Source organism: Mustela putorius, unplaced genomic scaffold, assembly GCF_011764305.1.
Source record: "Mustela putorius furo isolate JIRA1106 unplaced genomic scaffold, ASM1176430v1.1 tig00003962_pilon_pilon_pilon, whole genome shotgun sequence".
NCBI classification, from domain to species: domain Eukaryota; kingdom Metazoa; phylum Chordata; class Mammalia; order Carnivora; family Mustelidae; genus Mustela; species Mustela putorius.
Genome location: NW_025422106.1, coordinates 15,017,984 through 15,030,741, shown reverse-complemented (window position 1 = coordinate 15,030,741; position 12,758 = coordinate 15,017,984). Strand labels below are relative to the sequence as shown.

General features: G+C 39.4%; 1 protein-coding gene across 2 annotated transcripts in view; it reads right to left on the bottom strand.

Annotated features, from left to right (window-relative positions):
• The window catches only part of AATF (apoptosis antagonizing transcription factor), a 98,621-nt gene that overhangs the window by 47,421 nt on the left and 38,442 nt on the right, over window positions 1-12,758 (bottom strand). For both annotated transcript variants that reach the window (XM_045070018.1, XM_013053613.1), the window contains exons 5-8: window positions 12,114-12,228; window positions 9,674-9,875; window positions 8,774-8,938; window positions 7,392-7,475 (exon numbers count right to left, since the gene is read on the bottom strand). In XM_045070018.1, the coding sequence (XP_044925953.1) occupies window positions 7,392-7,475; window positions 8,774-8,938; window positions 9,674-9,875; window positions 12,114-12,228 (566 nt within the window). The remainder of the gene's footprint in view (window positions 1-7,391; window positions 7,476-8,773; window positions 8,939-9,673; window positions 9,876-12,113; window positions 12,229-12,758) is intronic.

The window sequence follows — 12,758 nt, the reverse complement described above, 5'->3', positions numbered from 1 at the left end:
AAATTTAAATAGCTACACGTGGCTAGCAGCTACTGCATTAGATAGCACAGCACAGCCTAAAATAGCAGTTACTCAGACACAGCAGGCAGGCAAATATTTATTGAATGAATGATGCAAGGAAGATAGAAATCTGAAGGCTTTTTTTCTCCTTAACTTTCTGTTATAGAAAATTTCAGAAATACACAAAAGCAGGCCATAGCTAAATGAACCCTCCAATACCTATCACCAACATGAAGGCTCTGCTAGCCTGAAGTAAGTTTCAGTGGCTACTGGCATCGCAATCGAGCTTGTAACAATTACTACATTCTTAGAAAATAGGGATTTTATATTATCCAGAGTTTATATCAAACAACATCTCTTAGAGTCTTTTATTTAATTTTATTTTTTAAAGATTTCATTCTTTATTTGAGAGAGAGAGAGAATATGTGCCCTCACACATAAGCTGGGGGAGGGATGGAGGGAGAAGGAGATAAGCAGACTCCCTCTGAGTGCAGAGCCCCAAGAGGGGCTCCATCCAAGGACGCTGAGATCATGATCTGGGCCAAAACCAAGAGTCGGACAGACGCTCAACTGGCCGAGCCACTCAGGCACCCCTCTTAAAGTCTTTCAGAAGTTATAGAAAATGACTTTGGGAATCAGATCAGGTATATGCTGGGAGAGAAACTGGTATGTTAATCAGGGCAGACACCAGACAACTACATGTATGTTTTTGTATCAAGGACCCAATTACTCTCTTTCACCATTTACTTTCTCCACACGAGTTTTTTATTTTATTTTATTTTATTTATTTATTTGTCAGAGACAGAAGGAGAGAGAGCGAGGGAGCACAGGCAGACAGAGAGGCCGGCAGAAGCAGAGGGAGAAGCAGGCTCCCCGCCGAGCAAGGAACCCGGTGTCGGACTTGATCCCAGGACCCTGGGATCATGACCTGAGCCGAAGGCAGCCGCTTAACCAACTGAGCCACCCAGGCGTCCCTCTCCACACGAGTTTTAATGAAGTCACACTCTTAAGGAGAAGCTATGTGACCATACAAATTAAGAGAGAATCTCACTCCTTTTGGGATGACACAAATTCCTTGGGCAGGGATTCTGTCTTTATAAACCTAGCATCTGGTATAGTAAGTGTTAACTGAATGAAGTTCATAACTGCATAAAAGCGTCAGAGTGCAAACAGATATACTCACTGGACGTCCAATATCCTAAACAGATTTATTCTGAAAAGGAAATTTTCAAACATGTCAGATCAAAGGGCAGCTTAATATGCTGGAAAGAAAATCAAACCAGGAGCAAGAATTCTTGGATTTCCATGCCCCAACTCACTAAGTGGGGTGATCCTATACTAGTCATGTACTTGCTTTAGGCTCCAGTTCGCAAAAAGTCAGTCTGGCCTTGATGTTCTTCAAAGATGCTATCTAACCTCTCCTTTCTATGCCAAATCATTTTCCCTATCATTGACTTTAAAGGAGCATGATTTAATAAGAAGATATCATTTACTTTAGGGAACAGGTAGCATTCCCCATTCCTGAGAAGTACCAAAATCTTCACACTGGGCCACTAAAATACTGCTGGAGTCCTGTGTTTGATTTATACTCAGCCGGCTGACATTGTGCTTATTAGTATAGAAAAGGCAATTTTGGCCACATATTTGCCTAGCATACTCCCAGGGTATCACCTGTGTTTGAAAAAGTTTCTTTAACATTTCTAAGCCAATTCTTATCTCTTTCCTAGCTGGCTCCATAAAATGTACTGCTTCAGGCTTTGTTCTGAGGTTTTACCTTTGTTAAATGAGGTAGTAGTACTGAAGTCATGCTCTGATGTTTTTTAAAGTGAGGAAACTGAAAGAAATGAGGGCCAGCCACGTGTACTTTCCCTTGACACGACTGTTGGATGAAATTTCTGGACCTTGCGTTTAAAATACGGCTTTGGGTCTCTTACCCCATGCAGTCTGCACAAGGGCAAGTCCATGCTAGCAGTCAAATGCCAATACTGATGCTGAAATTGGGTCTAAACATTGACACATTCTAGCACAGAAGCTAGAATATATCTCAAATAAAATTCTTACATGTGGTACACAAAATAATCTTGTAACTATTAAAACTGGAGTTTAATTGGTTATTGGTTTGTTTTTGTTGTTGTTTGTTTTTTAAGATTTATTTATTTATTCGAAAGAGGGAGAGGGATAGAGAAAACACAGGGGAAGGGGCAGAGGAGAGGGAGAATCCCAAACAGACTCCCTGCCCAAGTGCGAAACCTAACACTTGGTCTCACGACACTGAGATCATGATTTGAGCCAAACTCAAGAGCGGGACACTCAACCAACTAAGATACCCAGATGCCCCAGATTGTTTTGTTGTTGTTGTTTTTTTTTTAAAACCTCTACTATGCCTCAAGAAACCTAAACCTTATTTCTGCCATAATTTCAAACTTCAAGTTTATGTACTACATATCTATATCCTCTCTAAAATCATCATACAGGGCTACATGTAATAAGTTTTATCAAATTTTTAAGAAACAACCCACATCTCAAGTAACAGCAACAAAATAAAAATGAAATACTGCTTTGAACCAGAAGGTATCTGTTTTTTGACAACTAATTAAAAGGAACAGGTTCAAATCAAACTTTAAAATATATTATTAACCAACAACTGAACCACTGGAAAGATATATGCCAACAGTAAGGATACTTGCATTAACCACAGGAATGGCTCAAAACATCTTATTCACACTGAGATCTAAATGTATGCAATTAAAGCATCACATCAACTGTCCATATTAATCACTCACCAATTTAATTAGTAAACCACCTTGTCAGAAAGCTTGCCTCTTCCTTATTTCTTAACATTATCGACTTTTAATAGTTCACTGAATTAGTAATTACTTGTTTATGGCATTATCAAATGTCTAAGTCCAGCATGTGGCAAGGTCAGTTATAGCCATGCCCTGATGGCATGTGAAAGGAGAAATTTAACCCATCAAAGTGGTCATCGAAAGAGCAAAACCTATTATCCCTTTCTCTAGACACTCCTGGTTAAATTCAAAGTGACAGGACAAACCAGATCAAAACTAAACAGAGCTAGATGCAACATACAAAATCCTAATGAACCCTTAGAAATCCAGGTATCGATTTGTCAATATCTAAGCTCAATTAGTCCTTTCAGAACAAAATACCTCATGAACTAACAAGAAACTAGTCCGAGGTCTGGGATATGAAAAGAATAAAAGCAGTCACTTTCTATTGCTCATTGCTAAGTGCAGTTGTATCTCAACCTGGAGATCTTGTAGGGATTAAATAAAGATGTATGTCAAGCACTGATCTACTAAGCCAAGGAGCTGGCACATAACTAGTGTTCAGTAAATGTTAGTCCTTCCTCAAATCTTTAAGAATGCAGGCTTTTCAAGTCAAAGATTAACTGATGGTTTAAAAAATCAAGTCGAAACAAAAGAAAAACCTTACACAGTCATATAGTTAACACAGCTCATAGAACTCAGCAAATAGGATAATGAAAATGAAAAACAGATACTGAAAATGTTTCTGAATGGCTCATCCTTTGTGGTCATTTACAACCTTCCTATTTTGTGAAATTGTTTTTAGGGATGAGCTTTGACAAGAAATAGGCCAAATGCAAACTAATTCCACTTGAGAGGGAAACTCAGAAATGCCTACAGCAGGTCAACAGTTTCTCTCATAAAATCTTCCCACTGGGTATACTTCAAGCTTTCAGCAATTCCAGTTTCCAAACAAACCAGTAGCACAACTATAAAGCTAATTTTTTTCATTAGAATTGTTAAGTAACAGGAGTTCAATAAATCATCTGCCTTCTAAGAAAAAAAAAATGACTAACACAAATAATATTTCTCCTGGTTCTAATAAAATGAAGCCTATTTACAAACTGAAAGATGTAATACCATAGTGAAGTCTTTTGAAGGCTCAAGAATGAAATAGTGAAGAAATAAAGGTACAGAAAGAACAGGGCTTGGTCTAAAAAGTCTTGAGATCAAGTATTCGTGTTGCCATCTAGTATATGGCTTCTAGGAAGTTACTTAACTTCTCAGGGATGCAGTTTCTTGTAAAGTTCTTTTCAGCTCAAAAAATTATGATTACTTATGATATCTGATACCTCTCTCTATGTATATATATACACACATGTACATACCTATATATGTACCTTTATTAAATAATACAGATATACTTTGAAAGTTACAGTAATTTAAGGCCCATTATGAAACAAAGGGAAAGAGAGAGGGGGAGGGAGAATGTGTGTGTATGTTGGGTATTGTGACCCTGAATATCATTCTCAGTAGTTAGGGCATTTACACAGCCTGAATTAAACAAGTAAGCCTTTAAACCCTTACAATGAAACATTAAAATTCAATGTGGCTATAATCTCTTCCTTACAAAACATGGACCCAAAGAGTCTGGCTTCAAGTATGGTTTAAAAAAAAAATGGCGAAGTGTATTATATTCACCACCCAGCACTTCCATATGACCACATAAAAAAAACCACAAATGAAAACTCACAGGCCCATTGTAATACATTGTACCACTTCTGAATGCAACACTTAGCTCAGGCTTACTACCCTGACAAATAAAGGAAAGCACTTTATGAAGCCAATTTAATTGGGAGGTGACAGAAAACATACAGCCATTTTCTTTAGCCTTATCATTGAATTGGCTTCAGCTCCAATCTCGGGCAAATCCCACTCAACAGAAGAAATTAACCAGGTCAGCAGAACAGGTGCTGCGCTGTGTCTGTCAAGGGCCTGGCATCACCACAATTACTTGCACACAATGAAGCAGTAATCTTTACAGATCATCTCTCCCAAGAAGTATATTGGGGAGGGAGAGGAAAACTGAAGGGAGGCGGAGGGGTGGGGGGATGCGGGGAGGGAGGGAGTGGGGAGAAGAAGAGGAATAGGAGGCAAAGAGAAAAGGCAAGAAAAGAAAATGAATGTGCAGCTGCCTCAAGGCTCAGCAGATGTCGGGATGTGATGTACGAGGCTAGGATAAGCTGTCGTAGCCCGCTGCCAAAGAGTGGTAAGTGATTAAAGCCTGCACAGTTCTAAGCACCATATTTAGAATCTGCGGGGTTTCAAGACTTGCACCCATTCCTTGCTGTGCTGCCAGATGTTGGCAACTGGTCCAGTTCCTACTGACTGTGCATGGATGGCAGCAGTTGGTACAGCAGCAAAGCAATCTGGAATGCTTCCGGAGCGGCTGTACATTAACAAGTGTCACCCATCATTCACCTTTACAGAAGGCTGAAACAACTCCAATTTGCTGCCACTTCCCTCTTGGGAAACAGCCAAGATAAAGTTGCGCCTGGCAGCCCCATTTGTTTCACTCAGGTGTTTCAGCTGCCTTGCTGACCTCTATTAGTTTAAGTTTTAATTTAGATTAACCCCAGCACCCCAATTAACCAGCAAGGGGAAAAGCTAAGATGTGACTAGTCATAACTCTGAAATCAAAATTTATCGAAGGTAAAATTATTAATTGGGATGAAGGGCCAATCAAGTAATGCTACTTCTTTTTAAACAGACCTCCAGGCAAAAAAAAAAAAAAAAAAAAAAAAAAAAAAAAAAGAGATAAAAAAAATAAAAAATCTTTCAGACTAAGGATTGCCAGTGGAAGCAACTTCTCCTCAGTAATTTCAGTTTAATTTTATAAAGCCTATTTAATTTATGATGCACTTTCCATCGAACAATGTACACTTCAATTAATGAAGACTGGAGCATTTCTGATTGTCTCCCATGATCTCACACAATTACACAGCATTAATATCCCATATCAGGTACTTCCTTAGACACCCTAGAACAAAATAGAGTTCCCTACTCTTCTGACAAATGGATATAATAAAGAAGAAATGGAAAAAAGAATCAGGACCTCTGACTAGGAATACCTGAGGACACACCAATCCTCTTTCCTATACCCTCTCATCATTACTTTTAAGGCTCACTTATGGCAATAATTTCATTGAACATTCCAGAGTGAATATAAAGATTATTTCTCTTCTTAGGGCAAAGACTCAAAGTTATCCCCTGTACACAATCACCTGTTCTATTGGCCTCACAGTGTAATTTTCCCATATTCTTTCCTCCATATACCAAATACATAATACAGTCATCATGGCTAAACCTTCAACAAGCAGTTGCAAATTCTTTGGCAAAAGTCAACACGCTAAAAATTCAGCTGAGAAAAAAAGAATATCTTGATAAATAATGGCTAAACAAAAGCTGGTGTGTCACTGCTGAATAGCATCCTTGATTCTCCAAAGCTAGAAAGGGTACATCCCAAAGCGCACTTCATTAAGTATGGCTTATCAGGAGACCCAGGATTACAGGAAATTATTTTAGTTCTCTAGAACAGCACAAATGTTTAGTCTACCTTTACAGTCACTAGCATCATTAAACAGAGCAGCATGGGGGCACCTGGGTGGCTCAGTGGGTTAAGCCTCTGCCTTGGGCTCAGGTCATGATCTCAGGGTCCCTCAGCAGCAGCCTGCTTCCCCCCCCCGCCCCCGCCTACTTGTGATCTTTGTCAAGTAAATAAATAAAATCTTAAAAAAAAAAAAAAAAAAGACAAAAGAGCAGCATGCCAGCGGAGAATAATGTCAGGGAAAGACGGGGGGGGGGGGGGGGGGGGGACAGGACGGATATTTGGAAAGAGCTATCAAAACTGGGCCACATTTCAACCTCTACCAATTCTGTCTTCAAAACATTACATTATTGTTATAATCAATAGTAGCAGACAATCTCAATACATACTTAACTGATGTGAACAGACACGCATGCATGCATGCACGCGTGCACACGCACACACATCCCCCAAAGGCAAAACACTTAATAAGCAATAGAACCAGAAATGCAGTTCAAGGACTCTGGGAGTCCAACCCTTTAGCTCCACATCCCAATCTAATAGCAACAGGACAAGAAACCAAGCAACTAACAAAAAAATCCTCTATAAATATTAGCAAAAATGGTTGAGAAAAAATAAACCTCCCGACTCAAGGAAGTTGCAGCTTTTTTACAGATACTTCACACTCTGCAGTGACTAACAAAGTAGTTGCAGTAGTTTTTCATTTCAAAAGGAAAAATACAACATAGGAGCACAACAGGGGCAGCTGGCTGGCTCAGTTGGTAGAGCATAAGACTCTAGGTTGTGAATTCCAGTCCCACACAGGGTGTAGAGATTACTTAAAAAAAATAAACTCTTAAAAAGAAAAACCAAAACAGACTCAGAATTACACAGTAAGTCAATCTTAAAGATAGCAGTTCTAACTCTCTGACTCTATCCTCCTTCCAAAGTAAGCCATCTTTTGGTCAGAGAGTTCTATGAGCGGTTTTGAAATGCTAAAACCTGATCTGTAACAAAAGAAAACAGTGTAAAAATCACACCTGGTGGTAAAAGTCATCGTCATCAAAGATTTCACCATCCAAGTCCTTCAGGTGGGCATTGGCAGGGGCTTGAGGAAGGACCTCCTAGAAGGAGTGAATCCAAAGAGTAATCAAAGTAATGTAGCCACCACAAATAATGTGTATAACAGTGTAGAACAGGAAAGCAGCTTTCCTTAAGATATAAAGAGCTCTTACAACTAAAGAACAAAAATAGTCCAATAAAAAAAGTGGACAAAGACATTAATTAGGCACTCAACATGAAAATAACAAAAAATCGTCAATAATCATATAAAAATATGTTTAATCTCATTCTAACTAAATACATGAAAATTAAAATGAGAAGACTCCATTTTTCAGCTCTAAACCTGGCAACACTCAGTACCAGAAAACAGAACTTATGGAAACGGAAATTAATGCAACCTTTCTGGAGGCCCTCAGTAACATCTATCAGGATTTAATATGTGTATTCTCTTTGATTTGACATTTCCACTTTGAGAAATCTATCCATATGTTCACACAAATACATGTATTATAAATGCTCATGAATGTTTCCTATAGCACTGTTTCTAAGCTGGAGACAACATAAACAGCCACTGTTTCAATAAATTATAGTACACGCCTACAATGGAATACACCATAGCCTAGTACTGGGAAAAATGAGATAAAAAATCCCTATGTAATAATTTAGAAAAGTGTCCAGGAAAAATTAAATTAAAAAAATACTAAGATTTTATATAGTGTATTAATACTTTATATAAACACACAAATCATCCCATTTAGTTAGAAAAAAACAGAACATGTTTCTATATATGCATGTGTTATATCTATATATAGTTATATGAATAGAAAATGTCTTGTTACAGTTACAAATGAACACTGGTGTAATCGAAGAAGCAGAATTTTACTTTTCATTTTAAATTCTTCTGAACTTTGAAAAAAATTATTAAGTATATATTTGTATAAATAAATGTTTCTTTAAACAAAAGAATGTGCTCCAGATATGGATCCTTTTCTATAGTATCTAAACGTCTGACATAAAATGCACACTTCCTTCCATACTGATACTGCTAGAGAAGCAGCTCTAAAATTGAATTTTTAAAAATTGGATTACGAATGGTTCCATTGCCAGGCTCACGTCAAACTCAAAAATAAGAGAAGACTACACATAAGTTAATAATAGCTCCATTTTAAAAGAATTTTCTCCTCCCACAAACTCTCAGTTTCTAGTCAATTTACAATCTAGTAAAGTAGTGCTTTTTCCCCTTTCTTTCATGAACTCCTTATACCAAGGGTAATACCTACAAGCAGGTGATCAGACTTTTCAGCTAATGAACCTCACAGAAACTGCTCCCTGTAATCACCCAGCATCCCAGAGCTCTTACCGGTTGTCCCGGCAAACTCTCCGGGAGAGGCTGCGTTGCTGGTTCAGGTTTGCCAAGAACTCGGTAGATGGAGCGCTTGGTCTGTGTCCTTCGAAGTAATCTTTCTTTGTCCATCAGAATATGATCGATCTGAGTCAAGATTGAGCGTTCAAAGGCACCAAAACCCTGCAACAACATTAACCAGTGTCAGATAATGCAGAAAGTCTGTGCTGAAGGCAGCTACATTGGTTTCTCTATCTTTCTGTGTCAGCAAAGAAATAGACAACCCTCCTTTCAGAGGGACTTTGTGTTACAGACTGACTTTGTGAATGGCTGTAATGGAAAAAATAAAATTTAGTTGAAGGCGTTCCTATACCCAGAGATTAACTTTCACACCTTCCGTAACTGTTGAAAAATCCACTTCTTTCGTATTCCCAAACATCTGAACACTTACAAGATAATTTTCTAGAATAAAATATTCTTTAAAAAAAAAAAACTTTATTTATTTATTTATTTATTTATTTGCGAGAAAGCAGGCACGTGAGAGAGAGCACTCAAGCAGGGGGAGGGGGCAGAGGGAGAGAGAGAATCCCCAACAGACTCATGCTGAGTACAAAGTCTGACACGGGGCTAGATCTCACTACCCTGATATCATGACCTGAGCTGAAATCAAGAGTTGGAGGCTTAACCAACGGAATCACCCAGGTGTCACCAAAATATTCCTTCTAATAAAATTAAAATCCCAGGACTGAATGGCAGGAGTTCAGTACATTTTTCTGTAGAAATGACTGATTACTATTACATCATGACATTATCTGTATCAATGAGCTGTAGTTCCAATGTCTTTAAACTGCTTCAGGTTGGCACAAACTCTGTTACACCCATGTACACACACACACATACAAACACACACATACTTGCCTTCCCCAGTTTTCCAGAAGCCAGCTTGGTTTTATCATGCCACTTCTGAAGTGTGCGGTTCCTGTAGACTGTAAAGTCAGCAAAACGCTTTGCCATAAAGCTGGGATAGTCCTCCATTTCCAGCTTCCTCTTTGGTGGGGCCCTTCTCTGCTTCTTCTTCTCTTCTAATAGATCTTCATCTTCACTGGAAATCTCCTCCTCACTGTAAAATCAATAAGCACATTAAGTTCAATGTACACAAACACCACCCAAGTAAAAAGCTAGGCTCACATGAAGTTGAGAGTACTTAGGCCTTCTCTATTCTCCTTTTTTTTTAAAGATTTTTGAAATTTATTTAACAAAGAGACACAGAGAGAGAGAGGAAACATAAGCCAGAGGAGTGAGACAGTGAGAAGCAGGCTCCTGCTGAGCAAGGAGCCCAAAGTGGGGGGCTCGATTTCAGCACCCTGGCATCATGACCTGAGCCGAAGGCAGATGCCTAACAACTGAGACAACCCAAACACCCCAGGCCTTCCCTATTCTGTCTACATTTTAAAAAACACCACAGATGGGAGGGAGGATGGCTTTTTTTGTTTGAAAAGAATGTTCGTGAGCTCAATCAAAAACTCATGTAACTTTTCAAATAAATATAAAAACTACTGGCTTAGAAATATTTTTTAAAAGGTAAGCAAACCGTAAAAATAAATGAGGTTGTAAAAACATTATTAGAAATGCATATGAACCAGGCCTATACTGTTACAAGATGGTCTTTAAAAATTAAACACATAATCATATTTTTATGACCTTAATCCCCAAATCAATAAAGGAAATGTGTCTCCCTGTAACCAATTGTTCAGGAAAGCAGAATAATATTAGTTGAATCAAAGGAAAAGAGCTGAATGTGAAGGAAACTCCAAGCAGTGGGCAAGAGGACGGGAACTACACTGAAATAAAGGCAACTGTCCGGATCAAGTAATACAGCCTCTATCAAGCAAGCCACTTAGACTCACTGGACTACTGACCCCAACACATTGTAGGTGCTCAATAAATGTGAGCTTACTATTGTCCCTCCAACTAAAAACAAATGGAGCAAAGGATAAGCCCAAAGGGAAAAAAGCAAGCAGGCACCATATACAGCAGGCTCAAAAAACAGGTGGGTGGGTAGGGGGGTTCTGTGGAAATCCTTCATCAAATGTGACAACTTCAGAAAAAGTAAACATGTTTATATATATTCCATGCCTTTCTGAAAATTTTCCATCCTTCAAAATAACTACTTCTTCCCTCACTGAAAAGGAGATGGCTGTGACCAGCAATTCCATGGTATTGGCACAAACTGCTGCATAAACATTAATTAAGAATTAAAATTAAAGGACACCTGGGTGGCTCAGTCAGTTAAGCGGTTGCCTTTGGCTCAGGTCATGACCCCAGGGTCTGAGGATCCAGTTCGGCATTGACCCCCTTGCTCAGCAGGGTGCCTACTTCTCCCTCTGCCTGTTCTCTCTCTCTCTCCTCCCCCTACTGACAAATAAACACAATCTTAAAAAAAAAAAAAATTTTAAATTAAGGGACGCCTGGGTGGCTTAGTAAGTTGAGTGCCTGCTTTCAGCTCAGGTCATGATCTCAGGGTCCTGGGATGGAGTCCCACATGTGGTTGCCTGCTCATTGAGGAGCCTGCTTCTCCCTCTCCTTCTGCACACCTCCCACTCGTACACTCACTTGCTCTCTTGCTCTCAAACAAAATCTTTTTAAAAAAGAATTAAAGGGCGCCTGGGTGGCTCAGGTGTTGGGCACCTGCCTTCTGCTCAGGTCATGACTCCAGAATCCTGGGATCAAGACCTGCGTCAGGCTCCCAGCTGGGCGGGAGGCCTGCATCTCCCTCTCCCAGCCCCTTGCTTGTGTTCCTTCTCTCACTGTGTCTTTCTCTGTCAAATAAATAAATAAAATCATTATTTTTTAAAAAAGAATTAAAATGAAAAATGAGCTTTCATCTCCTAATTTCTTTTTTCTTTTAAAGACTTATTTATTTATTTGAGATGGGGAAGGGCAGAGGGAGGGGAAGATAGAGGGTCTGAAGCCAACTCCACGCTTAGTGCAAAGCCTGACACAGAACTTGATCTCACCACCCTGAGATCACAACCTGAGCCAAAGCCAGGAGTTGGACACTCAACCAACTGTACCACCCAGGCACTGCTCATCTCCTAATTTCAACAGTTCTAAAGAAAAGGCAAGCCTTTTGCAGAAGCCCACAAAGAAAAGCAGGCACAAGTAAATATAAAAAAGGAAAACCTAATTCTTAATTTGTGTGCCATTCTGGCCATCAGGTAAATATAAGAAGGTCTTTCTGTTACTACTAACAATAAGTATGATATCTGCCTGCAGATGATTTGGCTTTCTTTTTCAAAAATGATGGGTAACTACCCAGATTAAAATAAGCAACACCACAGCTCCATTCCTTCCTTACCTTTCTGCTTTGGGCTTTGTCCCGTCTACTAAATATCTAGTGTCTGGGTACTGGAAAAGTAACTCTTCCTGAAGATCTGCCAATGACCTCAACAATGCTTTAAGGGCCTTGTGACCTGGGAAATGAAGCACAGAGAAGGAACAATAAATTATCTACAATTCTTCAAAGCAGGCAATGATTGTAACTCATGACTCCTGGGCAGTTCTGGCAGGGGTTGGGGGTAGGCAAAGGGCACCTGGGGCCTAAGAACTCTCTGAAACACAGAATTCCTGAAAGGAAATAATGCCAGTACCCACTTCACAGGCTCGTTGTGAGGAACAAGTGAGGTAACATATGTAAAGTGTGTAGGAAAGGCTCTGCAATAAATTTTGAGTTCTTAAATTTAGCAAGATTGACCAACTTGTACCCTGCCTGTCATCATAACCAATAGTTTTTCCTTATGGTGTTAGCTTCTACAGGTAACCCACCGACCTCCTGGATTATCCCTCTATCAATCAACTCCTTAAGCAATCCCTCCTCTCCTGAAGAGCACAGCTCTGTCCTGGGATCCCTACTGTGATGTTGCTGCTGCCGTCATCGCCCTCCCTCAGGAGATCTCATTTGCCTCTGGTTTGAGCTGCCACCTCATACATACAATTTCTCCAC